The sequence below is a fragment of the Lithobates pipiens genome, unplaced genomic scaffold (genome assembly GCF_037356315.1).
Source record: "Lithobates pipiens isolate NorthernLeopardFrog02 unplaced genomic scaffold, aLitPip1_a1.2 Scaffold_13, whole genome shotgun sequence".
Taxonomy (NCBI): Eukaryota; Metazoa; Chordata; class Amphibia; order Anura; family Ranidae; genus Lithobates; species Lithobates pipiens.
The window spans coordinates 538,520,885-538,542,275 of NW_027507718.1; the positions used below are offsets into that span (position 1 = coordinate 538,520,885).

Below are 21,391 nucleotides of genomic sequence, written 5' to 3' on the forward strand. Positions count from 1 at the left end.
AGTCTGTGGGACAGTATGCTCTTCAGTCTGTGGGACAGTATGCTCTTCAGTCTGTGGGACAGTATGCTCCTCAGTCTGTGGGACAGTATGCTCCTCAGTCTGTGGGACAGTATGCTCTTCAGTCTGTGGGACAGTATGCTCTTCAGTCTGTGGGACAGTATGCTCCTCAGTCTGTGGGACAGTATGCTCCTCAGTCTGTGGGACAGTATGCTCCTCAGTCTGTGGGACAGTATGCTCTTCAGTCTGTGGGACAGTATGCTCTTCAGTCTGTGGGACAGTATGCTCTTCAGTCTGTGGGACAGTATGCTCTTCAGTCTGTGGGACAGTATGCTCTTCAGTCTGTGGGACAGTATGCTCTTCAGTCTGTGGGACAGTATGCTCCTCAGTCTGTGGGACAGTATGCTCCTCAGTCTGTGGGACAGTATGCTCTTCAGTCTGTGGGACAGTATGCTCCTCAGTCTGTGGGACAGTATGCTCCTCAGTCTGTGGGACAGTATGCTCCTCAGTCTGTGGGACAGTATGCTCTTCAGTCTGTGGGACAGTATGCTCTTCAGTCTGTGGGACAGTATGCTCTTCAGTCTGTGGGACAGTATGCTCCTCAGTCTGTGGGACAGTATGCTCCTCAGTCTGTGGGACAGTATGCTCCTCAGTCTGTGGGACAGTATGCTCCTCAGTCTGTGGGACAGTATGCTCCTCAGTCTGTGGGACAGTATGCTCCTCAGTCTGTGGGACAGTATGCTCTTCAGTCTGTGGGACAGTATGCTCTTCAGTCTGTGGGACAGTATGCTCTTCAGTCTGTGGGACAGTATGCTCTTCAGTCTGTGGGACAGTATGCTCCTCAGTCTGTGGGACAGTATGCTCCTCAGTCTGTGGGACAGTATGCTCTTCAGTCTGTGGGACAGTATGCTCTTCAGTCTGTGGGACAGTATGCTCTTCAGTCTGTGGGACAGTATGCTCCTCAGTCTGTGGGACAGTATGCTCTTCAGTCTGTGGGACAGTATGCTCTTCAGTCTGTGGGACAGTATGCTCTTCAGTCTGTGGGACAGTATGCTCTTCAGTCTGTGGGACAGTATGCTCCTCAGTCTGTGGGACAGTATGCTCTTCAGTCTGTGGGACAGTATGCTCTTCAGTCTGTGGGACAGTATGCTCCTCAGTCTGTGGGACAGTATGCTCTTCAGTTCCGTATCCTCACAGCTGAATTGAGCTGGAATAATGAGGCCCTCGTTGCCACCTTTTTACATGGCCTCTCTGATAGAGTGAAGGATGAATTAGCGGGAAGATCCCTTCCTGCTGATCTGCACAGTGTCCTCACCTTGTGTCACCAGATCGATATTCACTTTCAGGAGAGGGCCCTGGAAAAAAGACACCAGCACTCCCCGTTCTTTAGGCAGCCTGAGCCCCCAGTCCCTTCTCTGCGATCCGAGGAGCGCCCCCTGCCTGCTGAGGAACCTATGCAGTTGGGCCGGACTAAGTTATCTCCCGAAGAACGCTCTAGGTGCAGAACTCTGGGCCTCTATTGTGGGTCCAAAGGTCATTTCCGTGACACTTGTTCTCTTCGTCCGGAAAAACGCTCAGGGCTAATCCATCTGGAAGGTGGAGTATTAGACCCTGAAATATCACCTTCACCTTCCTGTCTTCTCCTTTCTGTGTTGCTTCATGTCGGTGCTTCCTCTCGTTCGGTCTCGGCACATCAGGATTCCGGAGCCGCTGCCAATTTCATGGATTGGGAAACTGCATCCTCCATGAGACTTACCCTTTTGCCCCTTACAACACCATTGGTGGTCTTGGCAATTGATGGCACTGTTCTCCCAGGGGGCCCTATGCGCTTCCAGACTATTCCTGTTAAGATGGCGGTAGGGACACTCCACCAGGAGTGGATTTCCTTCCTTGTCTTACCTAAGGCTTCATCTCCTATCATATTAGGTCTTCCTTGGTTACGGCTCCATTCTCCACACGTTGACTGGTCTGCTGGACAGATCCTGGCTTGGGGTTCCTCCTGTTCCTCTTCCTGCCTACTCAAGGGCACCCCAAAGGAGAGACTTCCCGTTACCACCATCCCAGTATCTTCTGCTATTCCCACTGTATATGGCGATCCCTGCGATACGTCCTGCAATAGTCGGACTGATGCACTCTCTGGGTCATGTGGTACTCTGGATGAGGAGCCCACCTATGAACCTGAGTCCATCATTCACTCCAGTTTGCATGGCCATTTACCTTTTCCTGTCCCTAATCTTCCTTGGACGCACAGCCAGGCTAACTTGTCTGCAAGTTCCACAGTCGCTATGCCCTGTGATGCGATTGAGATGGTCGCTACACCTGACAATACTATTCAGTCGGCCTCTGCACCAGTTTTGCCAGTCCAGCCCATGGCCAATGAGCTTCCTGCTTCTGGTTCAGGACCTTCGGTGACCCAGCCTCACCCTACTGCTACTATGTCCGTTCAACCCCGTTTAAGAGGCTCAATCCATCCTTTGGATAGGATACCTCATTCTGCCAGGAGGGGTTTTCAATCTTTTTCTCTGCATTCTGTTTGTGTTTCAGCTATCCAGCCTGACTCTTGTGACATGTCACCTTCTAACCAACCTGACCTCAGGGATCCACTGACCTCTGCCCAGTCTGGTGGTCCTGTTATGGATGCCCAGCTCATCTTTAAGGGTGTGGGGGACCCTGCTCAGACTCCTGATCTTCTCATGCCCTTACCCATTCCTAAAAAGCCTTTAGTCAAGTCCTCTCGTCCTCTCCCTACCTCGGTTCCAGTCTCTGAGGATAATCTAAATATGAGGTTAGTCAAGTTTTGGATTCCCGGCTCCGTAGAGGCATTCTTCAGTACCTCGTACATTGGAAAGGGTTGGGCCCTGAGGAGAGCTCTTGGATCACTGCATCTGAGGTCTTTGCTCCTCGTCTCTTGAGGAGGTTCCATCTGGAGTTTACCTTTAAGCCTGGACCCAGGCGGGGGAGGGGGAGGCCTCGTACTGTCATGGTTATGCAGTGATCTTCCTGGTTGCTTACCTCCCCTCATGTGTTCAGACTAAGAGGCCAGCTACTTCCACCTGGTGGTTTTTAGAACCTCTCCTCCAAGCATGGCTCCACTCCAGGCCCTATCAGGGAGCCCTATATTAACCTGTGCACTGCATGCCATCAGTGCTGATCAACCATTGTGTATTCCTTTGTGTGTTTAGCTTCCTGTTTCCTGCCGTGTGCTCTTCTGTTGTTCCGTTACCGACTTTGGCGTGTCCTTGACTATCCCTGTTTGCCTGTGATCCTGACCTTTTGGCGTGTCCCTGACTATTCCTGTCTGCTTGTGGCCCCGACCTTGGCTTTGTCCCTCACCATCCCTATCCTCCTGTTGCCTACTGTGGGTGTGAGCTGGGAGACCCTGGGGGTCGTGACCTGGAGCCAGTTGCAGCCAAGTCCATCCTCACCACTGGAGGCGCTGGCGAACACCTGCTGGCTCTTAGACTCCGCGGCCCAGGGAATCTTACGCTCTAACCCCGGTGGGATCTGTCTCCCATCTGCAGCAGTCAGCCGTAGGGTCCACAACCTTGTGGTGCACTCCTGATCCCTACGGTGTGCACCTGTCACCTTGCCTCAAGGTGACCTGACAGCCATTTTCTTCACAATGGATTCCTGTAGAACCCGCGTGTGGCCCCCTCCCTCCCCCAGCCCCCCTCCCTCGGTCCCTGTCCCAAATACACCCCCCCCCCCCAGAATTGACATCCAGACCTGTCACGAGATCCCCAGAGCAGGAGGAGGAGGAGCAAAAGAAGAGGCGGAGCTTGGCAATAAAGATTTATTATAATATAATACTCTGTTAGTAATTATTTGGTAAGGCGGCTTATTATCATAAAGCTTTAATTCTCTCACTGCCGGGAGCCAATAGATTGTGCCCCCCCCCCCCCGAGGCTGCGGGCGTACCCCAACATCAGTCACTGCCAATGGTCTGTATCACCCTGCAGGGGGAGGGGCAGACCTCATACCCTATAGTCACCCTGCAGGGGCAGACTCCACATGCTATAGTCACCCTGTGGAGGGAGGGGCAGACCCCCTTATTCAATAGGCACCCTGCAGGAGGGAGGGGCAAACCCCAGTCATACTATAGAGGGAAGGACAGACCCCATATCCTTTGGACACCCTGCAGAGGTAAAGGAAGACCCCATATTATATAGTCACCTTGCAGAGGGAGGAGCAGACCCCATATCCTATAGTCTCCCTGCAGTAGGAGGGGCATATTCCCGGTCTCACAGATCCCATCAGTCACCCTGCAGTGGGAGGGGCATATTCCCGGTCTCACAGCTCCGATCAGTCACCCTGCAGTGGGAGGGGCATATTCCCGGTCTCACAGCTCCCATCAGTCTCCCTGCAGTAGGAGGGGCATATTCCCGGTCTCACAGCTCCCATCAGTCACCCTGCAGTGGGAGGGGCATATTCCCAGTCTCACAGCTCCCATCAGTCACCCTGCAGTGGGAGGGGCATATTCCCGGTCTTACAGCTCCCATCAGTCACCCTGCAGTGGGAGGGGCATATTCCCAGTCTCACAGCTCCCATCAGTCACCCTGCAGTGGGAGGGGCATATTCCCGGTCTCACAGCTCCCATCAGTCACCCTGCAGTGGGAGGGGCATATTCCCGGTCTCACAGCTCCCATCAGTCTCCCTGCAGTAGGCAGTGCTGAAACGTCATGTAAACTCTGTGCAGCCATGACACCTTTCAGAGGGAGGGGCTTCAAGTCTGGGTGTCATTGGTGCCCAGCAGTGGGTGGCACAATAATAATATCATAGCTTGTTTTTTCATCGCCCTTCAGTGGGATTGGGAGGGACTCGGTATAAATGTATATAATATCTCCGGTTCCACTCTCCCATGTGAAGGAAGACTCGTCCACATCTTGCCGTTCAGTCTTTGAACAAACTGTAGGTTACCCTGAGGTGGGTGGAGAGCACAGGGGTGTGTCAGTGTTACTTGGAGGATGCGGTATGTTAATTTGGCATGTGTATAAGTAGGGCGTCACTCCATGTTTGGGAACGGGGCATCCACAGTACCCACCGGCCAGCGCCAATGCCTGTCACATGGGTGCCCTCTGGACTCTTGGTTCTGGTCTCTCACCACCATCCGACACTCTGGTCATGAGATCAGAGGGGGTCACACCTGACTCTGCAGCCAGTTTCGGGGGTCCAGTTTGGTTCTGAGGCTCCTAATGTTCTTACGGTTTTGACCCCCCTTCTCTGAGTCCGGGGTGCTGCGCCCGCTGCTGCTCGAGTTCCTGGCCTCCGGGTGAGGACTCTCATCTCCTCCGGAGGACTCTTGGCCCGTAGACGACTGTTGGTCGGACATCCTCAGCCCCCGGTTCTTCAGGGACGTCAGTTTGGCATCCAGGGAGAGGGTGCGGGGACGAAGCCTGGAGGACTGACCTGGAGGACTGTCACAATCGGAGGACGAGGAACGGGAAGGACGTTCAGGGTTGGGGCTGTTGAAGAAAGACGTCCAGGGAGGTGGATCCAGACCCCTCTGTATCTCAAACTCCTTCATCCGCTGGGAGAGGAGGTCGGGAATCGGGCCCAGACCCTCAATAGCTGCAAGACAAGAAGAGAACAATGTGAGGAGCAAAACCCAGGAAACACACCGGGGACCATCACTAGAACAATCAGAACACCACTAACTGACGGCACAAACCTACACAAACCATGCGTCTACTGGGAAACGTTCTTATCGTTCAGTGGATTTACCATGGGAACGTTCTAGAGCAGTGGTCTCCAAACTGCGGCCTGCAGGGTTTGCTTCACTTTATCCGGTCAATGGGCCACTGTTCCTCCCACTGACACCAACAATGAGGCACCATTCCTTTCACTGACACCAACAGTGGGTCATTATTCCTCCCACTGACACCAATGATGGGGGACTATTGCTCTCACTGACACCGATTGGGCAAAATTCCCCCCATTGACACCAATGATGGGGCACTATTCCTCCCACTGATACCAATGATAGGGCACTATTCCTCCCACTAATACCAATGGTGGGGCACTATTCCTCCCACTAATACCAATGGTGGGGCACTATTCCTCCCACTGATACCAATGATAGGGCACTATTCCTCCCACTAATACCAATGGTGGGGCACCATTCTTCCTCACTGAAACCAATGATGGGGCACTATTCCTCAAACTGATACCAATGATGGGACACTAGTCCTTATCCTGCTGACCACAGGCACTATGCAATTTTTTTTTACTCTCACTGCCCCCCCCTAAAGTCTAACCTGGCACTTTGTTAAGAAAATTTGGAGAGTTCTAGAAGAGTCCCACGTCACCCAGCATTGAGTCAGTAGAACTTAGAAAGGTGGAAGACCAGATACTGTTACCACTAATGGTGGCTTCAAAAGGCCCATTGAGCACCAAAAAAGGAGAAGAGTTGGTGTGGATGTGTCGTATTTGAATGTCCTCATCCCTTCCACCTCTCCAGGAGGAGATGGACACATTTTTTTTCAAAGGACCATCTCGTCATTGAGACATAACTCATAGACTACCTGCAAATGCCAAGCTACAGCTTGTACAGCGAGCTCCTCTCCTGTATAAAAGAGGTATAGACTCCGGAGGGAGACTTCATCCACCCCCTACAAGTCATTAGTAAGACCTCATCTGGAATATGCCTTTCAGTTTTTGGTCTACAGTTCTCCAAAAAGGATATCGGGAAATTGGAGAAAGTGTACAGAAGGGCTAGTTGATACCTCTGCCGGGTTAAACCCCCCCCTCCCCCCCATCAAAATTTTTGAAAAAATCTTATGCAGTTTGTTAGATCTTTGTTAGATCGGGTTATATCAACCATTGTTTGCGTTCGATCTCACACAGAAGAAGCAAAATTAACAGTTATTTGCTGGGAGGGCTAACCTGTCATGAGCCCCCCCTTATCAAAAAACAAAAAATTTACCAAACAATTAGCTATTTTGGAAGCTATTTGTTAGATCCGGTAAGGTCAAGTGGTTTTAACGTCAGATCTCACATCATTTCAGAGATAGTCCACATAAAAATAGAGATATTAGGTGGTACAGAAGGTACATCCATCTTCAACCGTCTCTGGATGGTCTCTGGAACCGTCTCTGGATGGTCTCTGGAACCGTCTCTGGATGGTCTCTGGAACCGTCTCTGGATGGTCTCTGGAACCGTCTCTGGATGGTCTCTGGAACCGTCTCTGGATGGTCTCTGGAACCGTCTCTGGATGGTCTCTGGAACCGTCTCTGGATGGTCTCTGGAACCGTCTCTGGATGGTCTCTGGAACCGTCTCTGGATGGTCTCTGGAACCGTCTCTTGATGGTCTCTGGAACCGTCTTTGGATGGTCTCTGGAACCGTCTCTGGATGGTCTCTGGAACCGTCTCTGGATGGTCTCTGGAACCGTCTCTTGATGGTCTCTGGAACCGTCTTTGGATGGTTCTTCAGCGGGTGCCTGTAGTCTCTCCTCACACCCCCCCGTTCACCTCCCTGCCTCATGGTGATCTCTCCTCAGACCAACAAGCTTAAGTCTTTAGCTAGCCCCTCCCCCCCTTCTTGCAAAGCAGGCTGGGCTTGGTAGTTCCGGCCCCTATAGAAATCAACGGGGCCATTCTGTGATGAGACTTCAAGTCCCGTGGTCCTCTGCTGCTGCTTGATTGGCTCCCTCTACCTGCCAATAAGAACACAGAGAAGAGAGCAGAGCGGGCAGATGCCTGTGAGCGAGCGCCGCTCGTCACTCAAGGAAGAGGAGAGGGAGAAATCCCCCACAGGGACTGACAGGCGTGCTCTCCCTCAGTGTATGCCTGTGTCAGTGTCTATTCAGTCCGGTGGCCGCTGGCGGGAGGTACGGGACCACGGGTGACAGAGCAGCCCCCACACATTTCCCCACACACTCCCCCCACCAAAGAACCTTTGGTCCGCCAAAGCAGGTAAAGAGTCTATGACCTGTACATGCTTTTGATATACACACGAAAAAAAAACAGGTTAGTGTAGTACACAGGGAACCATACAATTTACATCTGCATAAAACCCTGGCAGAGGAACATCCCACCAATTAGCATAGGAGGGGAGGTTGTCCTGCCTACAGGCCACCTTAACTGGAATGGCCCAGCTAGATGTGCCGGGGAGTGGGTTGGGTTTGCCCACCACCAAATCTGCGGTGGAAGGGTCAGTTGCTTTAAGAGCCCTTTTTGCAATGAGAACGACCTCCTCAGAGCTTTCACCCAAAGTATCATATGCTAGTCTTTTGGGCGGGTGAATAACCCTTGGCTCTCGCTGTCCTTTGGGTTTTGGGGTTACAGGCACATTGGTCTCTTCTTCTTTCTGCATATCAGCTTCAGCTTCCTCCTCAACGAAGGATGGAAAGTCTTAGGGGTCTGTTGCCAGCAGGGAAGAATGAGGGTCTTCCAACTCTTCAAAAGGTGGACTTTGAGGTACAAACTCAGGAGCCTCTGGCCTGAGAGTCACCTCAGTCACCTTGGGAGGAGGAGAAAAAGGGGGAGGGGTGGCAGGCTCTGGCATTTGGACCACAGACAATCTTTCTCTTCATTCTCACTGTTTTCATCTTCAGCAAGGGGTACAGACTGAGATCTAGTCACTGGCCAGGATCTTTGAGAGGCCGCGGGTGTGGACTGTAAACCTGGCTGTGGTGGCACATGAACTGCTTTTGACAGATGATTGCGATGCCAAGTCTTCAGCAGGCCAGATTTGATATACTGGAACCCCTGGCAGATGCTTGAAAACTACATAGGGTTGGGACTTCCAGCGGTCAGCCAACTTGTGCTTTCCAGGGACACCCAGGTTTCTCAGCAGTACCTTGTCATCTGGCTGTAGGTCCTGCACTCGTAACCTGAGGTCAAAGTTTATATTGTTTCTCTGTCCTCGGGCATATGAGGCAGCTTGAGCCTTATCATAGGCAGTTTTCAGATGTCTCTGCAGGGAATCCACATACCCTCTGTGGTAAGTTCCTGAGATATGGTCGAGGGATGTGTCAAAGGCCAAGTCTACTGGGAGCCGGGCCTACCATCCTAACATCAAACTATAGGGAGAGTAACCTGTGGCATCATTGTCGGTGCTGTTATAAGCATGTACAAGAGCCACTATATGCTTGCTCCAGTGCTGCTTTTGTTCTGAATTTAGAGTTCTGAGCATATCCAGGAGGGTTCAGTTGAATCTGGTTAAGGATCTCCTTGAGGATGATATGGGGTGGGATTTGAATTCCCGATGCTCAACAGGTTTAAAAGTCTCTTGATGAGACCACTCTCGAAAATCTCTCCCTTGATCAGAGTGGATGAATGGAGACCGTAGTGCACAAAGAATTTCTCCGTGAAGATCTTGGCCACCGTAAAAAACGCCTAAAGCATATCGAGTGAAATGGTCAGTCACTACCAGGATATTTCCCTGCCCGCTCAGATCAGGCTCCAAGCACAGAATGTCAATGCACACCAGCTCCATGGGTCCCTGACTCTGAAGATGGCCCATTGGGGCAGCTTGGCGAGGCAAAGTCTTCATTTGGATACATCTGATGCAGGAGTGGCAATAGTCCTCAACTTCAGCCCGCATTCAGGTGAAAAGTCCTTTTGGGCCCTAGGTGGCCATGGTTGTTGTGTAGGGCAGTTAATACTGTTTCCCTATGTTTTTCAGGCAGGAATAGCTGCCATTTTTCTTCAGAACTGTCAGAGGGGCCCCTTTGGTAGACCAACCCTTGGTGCATCTGAAACCGATCCCACTCTCAGTGCAGCAGATGGGTTTCCTTCAGGGAGTCAGTGAGGAGCAACTGAGGGCATTGGCTCTCCAAGGCCTTCAATGCCAAGCTACAGGGAGGGTCTTCCAACTGGTCCCTCCACAGGTCTTTCTTTGACAGCTTGGGCAGACCTTAATCAACAACTTGGGTGACATTGCAATAACATCTGGGGACACCAGCGGCTGACAACCCAACCTCTTCGGCCCTGGATCCTCCTCCAGCTTGATGTTCTGCTCCTTGACATAAGGCTCGTACCCCTTCAGGTGTCAGCTGGGCCTATTCTTCTGGAGGGTTTATGGAACAATGGGGCCTTCTTGACAAAGCATCCGCGTCTTGTTTCCTGACCCCAGTTGATACTTCAAGCTCAAAAATAAACCCTGATAGAGCAGCCAACCATCTGTGACCCATGGCGTCCAACTTGGTGGTTGAAAGGATGTAGGCGAGAGGATTGTTGTCAGTCTTGATCACGAACTCCGCTCCATAGAGGTAATCCCTCAGCTTATCCACCACCACCCACTTCAAGGCCAGGAACTCAAGTTTGTGCATGGGGCAGTTCTTCTTGGCGGGGCCAAGTTCCTACTCACATAGGCAACAGGCGTAGATGGCCGTCACGCTCTTGATATAGCACCCCACCTAACCAATCTTGACTGGCATCAAAGTGTAGCTCGGAAGGCTTGGTTGGAGCTGCATAGGCCAGGACTGGCCCTGTTGTTAGGATTCACTTCAGCTGTTTAAAACCTCTTCACACTGGAGTCCATTGTTCCTTAATGAACTCTCTGGGTTTTCTGGGCCCTCCAGCTGGTCTGACAGGCTTCACCAGATCAGGGTCAGCGTCTAAGTGAATCCCTTGACAAATCTTCTGTAAAAAAAAGCAGAATCCCAGAAATGACCTAAGCTCAGTCATGTTGGTAGGCCTTGGCCAGGAGGTGACAGCTTCCAGCTTCTGGGGTTCGGTGGCTACTTAGTCAGCAGATACAATGTGGCCAAGGTAGTTGACAGAGGGTTGATAAAACTGGCACTTTTGCAGAGACAGCTTCAACCCCCTCATCATGGAGTCTCTTCAGGACCTTCTCCAGATGCTCTTTGTGCTCTTCCAGGGTCTTGCCGAAAAGATGAGGTCGTCTAAGTACACCAACACCTCGATCAATTTTATGTCACCCATGGTCTTCTCCATTAGCCTTTGGAAGGTGGCTGGAGCACCAGACAGGCCTTGATGGATACGGTCAAATTCAAAGATCCCCTCTGGGGGTAATGAAAATGGTCTTCTCCCGATCCTCAGTGTGCATTTGTATTTGGTAATACCCACTCTTCAAATCCAGCATGCTGAACCACTTTGCTCCTGACAGGCTCGGCAAGGCATCTTCTATCCTTGGGGTGGTATATTGGTTGGGAATGGTCCTTCGGTTCAGCGTGCGGTAGTCAATACCCAGCCCCAGTGACCCATTCTTCTTCCGTACCACCACTATTGGGGAAGCGTATAGACTTTGGGACTCTCAGATGATACCTGCCCTCTTCAACTCTGCCAGTTGTTCACGCAGATCCACCAAGTCCCCTGAAGGAATCCATCAAACTCTTTCCCTGAATGGCTTATGCACTCGAAGAGATGGATCCAGTATTGGGCACTTTTTGCACACCCCACATCAAATTCACTCTTGGAGAATGCAGCCTGCCATCTCAGGAGCTGAGTCTTGGCCCTTTTTTTCCCATTCAGGCAAAGAGGAGTATTCTTTGGATAGAACTTCTCCACAGAGATCCCATCCTTTGCTCACCCCCACCAAATCAGACGGTGGGACTGGGGTGACCGGATTCATTTGTCCCAGAAACATGTGAGCCGGCATCTTTACTGGTGAGGCTGTTATATTGCGGACACTAACCAAGATCTTCCCGTGACTTCTTTCCAATCCTTTGGTTGAAACCACCTCGGGAATTATCTCCACTCCCATGTCTTCTCTCTGTCCGTCCACTTCAAGGACAATGAAAGGAATGGCTTCCAATTTAGCTTGACAAATGCTCGTAAACAGGCCACTTTACCATGCTGTAACATCTTCTCACACTGGTCCAAGCACCAGATCTTTCCCACTCCTTCAGCTGGAGCCTTGTGTTTTTGTACCAGGCCCTGGTCGGCTTGTCTCAGCATGGGGTGCACACTTGTAGTTGAAGTGCCTGGCTCCAGAACAAGAGGTGTCAACAGCCTTCTGAGAAGATCAGTATTGGTCCCTATGATGAGAGAACTCTTACTGGCCGCTGGTGGGCGAGGACAGACCATTGCCAGAGTGTCAAAAGTCTTAGCTTTCCCAGCCACGGAGGGATCAAAGGTCAGCTTGACCAGTAGATAGTCATCATAGGGGAAGTTCTGAGTCACAATGCCCCATATCTCCAGCACTTCTAACTTCTGAAATGGTAGGTGCTTGAGGCGCCTGTCATAGAAGTCTCTGTAGAGAAGGGTCACTTAAAGCGGGATTCCACCCTAAAGTGGAACCTCCGCTGATCGGAACCCCCCCCCCCCCCCCTCCGGTGTCACAATTGACACCTTTCAGGGGGGAGGGGGGTGGAGATACCTGTCAAAGACAGGTATTTTCACCCACTTCCGGGCATAGACTCCCACGGGAGTCTACGCCATTTCCTGCCCTGCCGCGCTGTCTGCTGGGACACACACGGGTCCCAGTGACAGCGCGGAGATTTCATATTGCGCGGCGCCGCTCGCGCATGCGCAGTAGGGAACCGGGAAGTGAAGCCGATTCGCTTTACTTCCTCATTCCCTCACCTCGAATGGCGGCGGCAGCAGCCGAGGCCCGAGCGGTCGATCGGCCTCGGCATCGCTGGAACCCGGGACAGGTGAGTGTCCATTTATTAAAAGTCAGCAGCTGTAGTATTTATAGCTGCTGGCTTTTAATATTTTTTTTTTGGGCGGAATCCCTCTTTAAAGCAAAGGTCCACCCTAAAGTGGACCTTCCGCTCATCGGAAACCCTCCCCCCCTCCGGTGCCACAATCGGCACTTTTCAGGGGGGAGGGGGGTGCAGTTACCTGGATAATTCAGGTAACTGCACCCACTTCTGGGATAGCTCTCTGCGGAAAGGGGCGTAACTTACGCCCCTTCCCGCAAGTGCCCCGCTGCCTGCTGGGAAACACACAGATCCCAGAGGCAGCGGGGAGCGTCCTTATTGCGCAGCGCGATTCGCGCATGCGCAGTAGGGAACCGGGAAATGAAGCCGAAAGGCTCCACTTCGTGATTCCCATACCCAAGATGGCGGCGGCAGCACCCGAGAGACGATCTACAGATCGGCTTCGGGTGCCGACATCGCGGGCGCGCTGGACAGGTAAGTGTCACTATTTTAAAAGTCAGCAGCTGCAGTATTTGTAGCTGCTGGCTTTTAAAAAAAAAAAAAAAAACGTGGAGTCCCGGCGGACTCCCGCTTTAAGCTCCAGTATCCAGAAGGGCCTTGGTGTAGACTACCTTTACTTTGATGGGAACAACAGGAAAAGATCCCGCCAGCTTGTCAGGGAGCATGGAGGAAGTGGTGGCCCTGGCCTGTTCAGTGGTTTGTATCCATGCTCCTCTCTTGCGGAGATTCTGATGGGGCTTAAGTCTACGTTAAGTTTTGGGAGTCTGGTGTGCACTGACTCTCCGACGACAGGCAGCATGTGTCAAAGGAAACGGGACCCTGGGTTGCTTGGAGGCAACAACGGGGGGCCCTCTGCAAGGGTTTGGACTTCCGCCGATGTCTCTTTGCGTCGTTGGTTTTGGAGCCAGCTACAGTAGATGGGCATCCGGTTGGCTCCTTCACTAGGGCCCCGTGAAGTTTCCCTCCGGCTTCTGGCACCGTGCTTCAGGCTTCACTGGGCTTGGACACACCTGTCGATTAATGTCCCACATAATTTCAGCGTACCGCAGTATTCTCAATGGCACTCCTTGCTGGTACACGTGAAAATGCTCATTATCGGCTCCGATATAGACCCTAGTATGGATATCCGTGCATCGCTACCAAATATCCATAATATCCCTGTAATTATGGATAATCAAACATTAAACCCTCTTGATCTTACCACATTTTGATATGGAGGGGCTAACCCAGCAGAGGTCTAGTTGATGACCAAGTCCTCATTTCATGGCCTGTAGAACAAGACCCCGAACCCGGAGCAGCCTTTCAGAGGGCAGTTTACCGGGAGTGGTGGGGGGGGGGTCACATCACTAGGAGATGATTGTTACAGGTTGGGAGGACCTCCCCTGACTTCCTGCCCCGGTGACAACCTTTGTGTAAAAATAAAAGACAAGGTGTCAGCAGAACAGGAAGTCAAGGGAGGCAGACAGGAAGGAGAATCTCATCTTTCTCAGTTTGGCTGAAGCTCCACATTAATGTAAACCCTCAACACAGATGGAGCTGACCCTGAGCTCACCCCCCCCCCCCCCCCCCGGAGCCTGAGGCCGTGTGACCCTAAGCTCACCCCCCGGAGCCCGAGGCCGTGTGACCCTCAGCTCACCCCCCGGAGCCCGAGGCCGTGTGACCCTGAGCTCACCCCCCGGAGCCCGAGGCCGTGTGACCCTGAGCTCACCCCCCGGAGCCCGAAGCTGTGTGACCCTGAGCTCACCCCCCGGAGCCCGAAGCTGTGTGACCCTGAGCTCACCCCCCGGAGCCCGAGGCCGTGTGACCCTGAGCTCACCCCCCGGAGCCCGAGGCCGTGTGACCCTGAGCTCACCCCCGAGGCCGTGTGACCCTAAGCTCACCCCGAGGCCATGTGACCCTGAGCTCACCCCCCGGAGCCCGAGGCCGTGTGACCCTGAGCTCACCCCGAGGCCGTGTGATGTGTGAGATATATGGATATAGGATATATATATGTAGGCTGTATTCCAGGTGTGGGGGGACCATGAGGCCAAGATACAAACCTGTCGCTGTAATAGGTGCAGAGCAGGGAGCGGATCTCCGCAGAGACTGCATTGTCCTGCAGCAGGAGGCCCTCCGCACTGGCCGGAGCAGATAAGGCTAAGTGGGGGAGGGGAGCAGAGACATGCAGGCACAGGAAAGAGAAGAAAAAACTGTTAAAGTGCATAGAAGAGACACAGAGTGTTGGAGACTGTTAGAGTGCATGGAGGAGACATTAGAGTGTTGGAGAGTATTAGAGTGCACGGAAGAGACATCAGAGTGCACGGAGGAGACATCAGAGTGTTGGAGAGTATTAGGCCGCCCACACACGAGCGGACTGTCGCTGAAACACTGTTCAGCGGACAAAGTTGGGCGAACAGTCCGCCCGTGTGTACGCGGCCTTAGAGTGCATGGAGGGGACATCAGAGTGTTAGAGAGTATTAGAGTGCATGGAGGGGACATCAGAGTGTTGGAGAGTATTAGAGTGCATGGAGGGGACATCAGAGTGTTAGAGAGTATTAGAGTGCATGGAGGGGACATCAGAGTGTTGGAGAGTATTAGAGTGCATGGAGGAGACATCAGAGTGTTGGAGAGTATTAGAGTGCATGGAGGAGACATCAGAGTGTTAGAGAGTATTAGAGTGCATGGAGGGGACATCAGAGTGTTGGAGAGTATTAGAGTGCATGGAGGAGACATCAGAGTGTTGGAGAGTATTAGAGTGCATGGAGGAGACATCAGAGTGTTGGAGAGTATTAGAGTGCATGGAGGAGACATCAGAGTGTTAGAGAGTATTAGAGTGCATGGAGGGGACATCAGAGTGTTGGAGAGTATTAGAGTGCATGGAGGGGACATCAGAGTGTTAGAGAGTATTAGACTGCATGGAGGGGACATCAGAGTGTTGGAGAGTATTAGAGTGCATGGAGGAGACATCAGAGTGTTGGAGAGTATTAGAGTGCATGGAGGAGACATCAGAGTGTTAGAGAGTATTAGAGTGCATGGAGGGGACATCAGAGTGTTGGAGAGTATTAGAGTGCATGGAGGAGACATCAGAGTGTTGGAGAGTATTAGAGTGCACGGAGGAGACATCAGAGTGTTGGAGAGTATTAGAGTGCATGGAGGAGACATCAGAGTGTTAGAGAGTATTAGAGTGCATGGAGGGGACATCAGAGTGTTGGAGAGTATTAGAGTGCATGGAGGAGACATCAGAGTGTTGGAGAGTATTAGAGTGCATGGAGGAGACATCAGAGTGTTAGAGAGTATTAGACTGCATGGAGGGGACATCAGAGTGTTGGAGAGTATTAGAGTGCATGGAGGAGACATCAGAGTGTTGGAGAGTATTAGAGTGCATGGAGGAGACATCAGAGTGTTAGAGAGTATTAGAGTGCATGGAGGGGACATCAGAGTGTTGGAGAGTATTAGAGTGCATGGAGGAGACATCAGAGTGTTAGAGAGTATTAGAGTGCATGGAGGGGACATCAGAGTGTTGGAGAGTATTAGAGTGCATGGAGGGGACATCAGAGTGTTAGAGAGTATTAGACTGCATGGAGGGGACATCAGAGTGTTGGAGAGTATTAGAGTGCATGGAGGGGACATCAGAGTGTTGGAGAGTATTAGAGTGCATGGAGGGGACATCAGAGTGTTAGAGAGTATTAGAGTGCATGGAGGAGACATCAGAGTGTTGGAGAGTATTAGAGTGCATGGAGGAGACATCAGAGTGTTGGAGAGTATTAGAGTGCATGGAGGAGACATCAGAGTGTTAGAGAGTATTAGAGTGCATGGAGGGGACATCAGAGTGTTAGAGAGTATTAGAGTGCATGGAGGGGACATCAGAGTGTTAGAGAGTATTAGAGTGCATGGAGGGGACATCAGAGTGTTGGAGAGTATTAGAGTGCATGGAGGAGACATCAGAGTGTTGGAGAGTATTAGAGTGCATGGAGGAGACATCAGAGTGTTAGAGAGTATTAGAGTGCATGGAGGGGACATCAGAGTGTTGGAGAGTATTAGAGTGCATGGAGGAGACATCAGAGTGTTAGAGAGTATTAGAGTGCATGGAGGGGACATCAGAGTGTTGGAGAGTATTAGAGTGCATGGAGGAGACATCAGAGTGTTGGAGAGTATTAGAGTGCATGGAGGAGACATCAGAGTGTTGGAGAGTATTAGAGTGCATGGAGGAGACATCAGAGTGTTAGAGAGTATTAGAGTGCATGGAGGGGACATCAGAGTGTTAGAGAGTATTAGAGTGCATGGAGGGGACATCAGAGTGTTGGAGAGTATTAGAGTGCATGGAGGGGACATCAGAGTGTTAGAGAGTATTAGAGTGCATGGAGGGGACATCAGAGTGTTGGAGAGTATTAGAGTGCATGGAGGGGACATCAGAGTGTTGGAGAGTATTAGAGTGCATGGAGGGGACATCAGAGTGTTAGAGAGTATTAGAGTGCATGGAGGAGACATTAGAGTGTTGGAGAGTATTAGAGTGCATGGAGGGGACATCAGAGTGTTAGAGAGTATTAGAGTGCATGGAGGGGACATCAGAGTGTTGGAGAGTATTAGAGTGCATGGAGGGGACATCAGAGTGTTGGAGAGTATTAGAGTGCATGGAGGGGACATCAGAGTGTTAGAGAGTATTAGAGTGCATGGAGGGGACATCAGAGTGTTAGAGAGTATTAGAGTGCATGGAGGAGACATTAGAGTGTTGGAGAGTATTAGAGTGCATGGAGGGGACATCAGAGTGTTGGAGAGTATTAGAGTGCATGGAGGAGACATTAGAGTGTTGGAGAGTATTAGAGTGCATGGAGGAGACATCAGAGTGTTGGAGAGTATTAGAGTGCATGGAGGAGACATCAGAGTGTTGGAGAGTATTAGAGTGCATGGAGGGGACATCAGAGTGTTGGAGAGTATTAGAGTGCATGGAGGAGACATTAGAGTGTTGGAGAGTATTAGAGTGCATGGAGGAGACATTAGAGTGTTGGAGAGTATTAGAGTGCATGGAGGAGACATCAGAGTGTTGGAGAGTATTAGAGTGCACGGAGGAGACATCAGAGTGTTGGAGAGTATTAGGCCACCCACACACGAGCGGACTGTCGCTGAAACACTGTTCAGCGGACAAAGTTGGGCGAACAGTCCGCCCGTGTGTACGCGGCCTTAGAGTGCATGGAGGGGACATCAGAGTGTTAGAGAGTATTAGAGTGCATGGAGGGGACATCAGAGTGTTGGAGAGTATTAGAGTGCATGGAGGAGACATCAGAGTGTTGGAGAGTATTAGAGTGCATGGAGGGGACATCAGAGTGTTAGAGAGTATTAGACTGCATGGAGGGGACATCAGAGTGTTGGAGAGTATTAGAGTGCATGGAGGAGACATCAGAGTGTTGGAGAGTATTAGAGTGCATGGAGGGGACATCAGAGTGTTAGAGAGTATTAGACTGCATGGAGGGGACATCAGAGTGTTGGAGAGTATTAGAGTGCATGGAGGAGACATCAGAGTGTTGGAGAGTATTAGAGTGCATGGAGGGGACATCAGAGTGTTAGAGAGTATTAGACTGCATGGAGGGGACATCAGAGTGTTGGAGAGTATTAGAGTGCATGGAGGAGACATCAGAGTGTTGGAGAGTATTAGAGTGCATGGAGGAGACATCAGAGTGTTAGAGAGTATTAGAGTGCATGGAGGGGACATCAGAGTGTTAGAGAGTATTAGACTGCATGGAGGGGACATCAGAGTGTTAGAGAGTATTAGAGTGCATGGAGGAGACATCAGAGTGTTAGAGAGTATTAGAGTGCATGGAGGGGACATCAGAGTGTTGGAGAGTATTAGAGTGCATGGAGGAGACATCAGAGTGTTGGAGAGTATTAGAGTGCATGGAGGGGACATCAGAGTGTTAGAGAGTATTAGACTGCATGGAGGGGACATCAGAGTGTTGGAGAGTATTAGAGTGCATGGAGGAGACATCAGAGTGTTAGAGAGTATTAGAGTGCATGGAGGGGACATCAGAGTGTTAGAGAGTATTAGACTGCATGGAGGGGACATCAGAGTGTTGGAGAGTATTAGAGTGCATGGAGGAGACATCAGAGTGTTGGAGAGTATTAGAGTGCATGGAGGGGACATCAGAGTGTTAGAGAGTATTAGACTGCATGGAGGGGACATCAGAGTGTTGGAGAGTATTAGAGTGCATGGAGGAGACAGCAGAGTGTTGGAGAGTATTAGAGTGCATGGAGGAGACATCAGAGTGTTAGAGAGTATTAGAGTGCATGGAGGGGACATCAGAGTGTTAGAGAGTATTAGACTGCATGGAGGGGACATCAGAGTGTTGGAGAGTATTAGAGTGCATGGAGGAGACATCAGAGTGTTGGAGAGTATTAGAGTGCATGGAGGAGACATCAGAGTGTTAGAGAGTATTAGAGTGCATGGAGGGGACATCAGAGTGTTGGAGAGTATTAGAGTGCATGGAGGGGACATCAGAGTGTTAGAGAGTATTAGACTGCATGGAGGGGACATCAGAGTGTTGGAGAGTATTAGAGTGCATGGAGGAGACATCAGAGTGTTGGAGAGTATTAGAGTGCATGGAGGAGACATCAGAGTGTTAGAGAGTATTAGAGTGCATGGAGGGGACATCAGAGTGTTGGAGAGTATTAGAGTGCATGGAGGAGACATTAGAGTGTTGGAGAGTATTAGAGTGCATGGAGGGGACATTAGAGTGTTGGAGAGTATTAGAGTGCATGGAGGGGACATCAGAGTGTTGGAGAGTATTAGAGTGCATGGAGGAGACATCAGAGTGTTGGAGAGTATTAGAGTGCATGGAGGGGACATTAGAGTGTTGGAGAGTATTAGAGTGCATGGAGGGGACATTAGAGTGTTGGAGAGTATTAGAGTGCATGGAGGGGACATTAGAGTGTTGGAGAGTATTAGAGTGCATGGAGGAGACATTAGAGTGTTGGAGAGTATTAGAGTGCATGGAGGGGACATTAGAGTGTTGGAGAGTATTAGAGTGCATGGAGGAGACATTAGAGTGTTGGAGAGTATTAGAGTGCATGGAGGAGACATCAGAGTGTTGGAGAGTATTAGAGTGCATGGAGGAGACATCAGAGTGTTGGAGAGTATTAGAGTGCATGGAGGAGACATCAGAGTGTTGGAGAGTATTAGAGTGCATGGAGGAGACATTAGAGTGTTGGAGAGTATTAGAGTGCATGGAGGAGACATCAGAGTGTTGGAGAGTATTAGAGTGCATGGAGGAGACATTAGAGTGTTGGAGAGTATTAGAGTGCATGGAGGAGACATTAGAGTGTTGGAGAGTATTAGAGTGCATGGAGGGGACATTAGAGTGTTGGAGAGTATTAGAGTGCATGGAGGAGACATTAGAGTGTTGGAGAGTATTAGAGTGCATGGAGGGGACATTAGAGTGTTGGAGAGTATTAGAGTGCATGGAGGGGACATTAGAGTGTTGGAGAGTATTAGAGTGCATGGAGGAGACATTAGAGTGTTGGAGAGTATTAGAGTGCATGGAGGGGACATTAGAGTGTTGGAGAGTATTAGAGTGCATGGAGGAGACATTAGAGTGTTGGAGAGTATTAGAGTGCATGGAGGGGACATTAGAGTGTTGGAGAGTATTAGAGTGCATGGAGGAGACATTAGAGTGTTGGAGAGTATTAGAGTGCATGGAGGGGACATTAGAGTGTTGGAGAGTATTAGAGTGCATGGAGGAGACATTAGAGTGTTGGAGAGTATTAGAGTGCATGGAGGAGACATCAGAGTGTTGGAGAGTATTAGAGTGCATGGAGGAGACATCAGAGTGTTGGAGAGTATTAGAGTGCATGGAGGAGACATCAGAGTGTTGGAGAGTATTAGAGTGCATGGAGGAGACATTAGAGTGTTGGAGAGTATTAGAGTGCATGGAGGAGACATCAGAGTGTTGGAGAGTATTAGAGTGCATGGAGGAGACATCAGAGTGTTGGAGAGTATTAGAGTGCATGGAGGAGACATCAGAGTGTTGGAGAGTATTAGAGTGCATGGAGGAGACATTAGAGTGTTGGAGAGTATTAGAGTGCATGGAGGAGACATTAGAGTGTTGGAGAGTATTAGAGTGCATGGAGGGGACATTAGAGTGTTGGAGAGTATTAGAGTGCATGGAGGAGACATTAGAGTGTTGGAGAGTATTCGAGTGCATGGAGGGGACATTAGAGTGTTGGAGAGTATTAGAGTGCATGGAGGGGACATTAGAGTGTTGGAGAGTATTAGAGTGCATGGAGGAGACATTAGAGTGTTGGAGAGTATTAGAGTGCATGGAGGGGACATTAGAGTGTTGGAGAGTATTAGAGTGCATGGAGGAGACATTAGAGTGTTGGAGAGTATTAGAGTGCATGGAGGAGACATCAGAGTGTTGGAGAGTATTAGAGTGCATGGAGGAGACATCAGAGTGTTGGAGAGTATTAGAGTGCATGGAGGAGACATTAGAGTGTTGGAGAGTATTAGAGTGCATGGAGGAGACATCAGAGTGTTGGAGAGTATTAGAGTGCATGGAGGAGACATCAGAGTGTTGGAGAGTATTAGAGTGCATGGAGGAGACATTAGAGTGTTGGAGAGTATTAGAGTGCATGGAGGAGACATTAGAGTGTTGGAGAGTATTAGAGTGCATGGAGGGGACATTAGAGTGTTGGAGAGTATTAGAGTGCATGGAGGGGACATCAGAGTGTTGGAGAGTATTAGAGTGCATGGAGGAGACATTAGAGTGTTGGAGAGTATTAGAGTGCATGGAGGAGACATTAGAGTGTTGGAGAGTATTAGAGTGCATGGAGGAGACATTAGAGTGTTGGAGAGTATT

General features: G+C 50.6%; 1 protein-coding gene across 2 annotated transcripts in view; it reads right to left on the reverse strand.

The window, feature by feature from the left end:
• Positions 1-3,776: 3,776 nt before the first annotated feature.
• RTKN (rhotekin) overlaps positions 3,777-21,391 on the reverse strand; it is a 155,132-nt gene continuing 137,517 nt past the window's right edge. The window contains exons 12-13 of one of the 2 annotated variants that reach the window (XM_077478267.1): positions 14,606-14,702; positions 5,428-5,565 (exon numbers count right to left, since the gene is read on the reverse strand). In XM_077478267.1, coding sequence (XP_077334393.1) covers positions 5,559-5,565; positions 14,606-14,702 — 104 coding nt within the window. In that variant the 3' untranslated portion in view covers positions 5,428-5,558. Of the gene's footprint in view, positions 5,566-14,605; positions 14,703-21,391 lie in introns of both variants that reach the window. The other variant, XM_077478266.1, reaches the window with a different exon arrangement.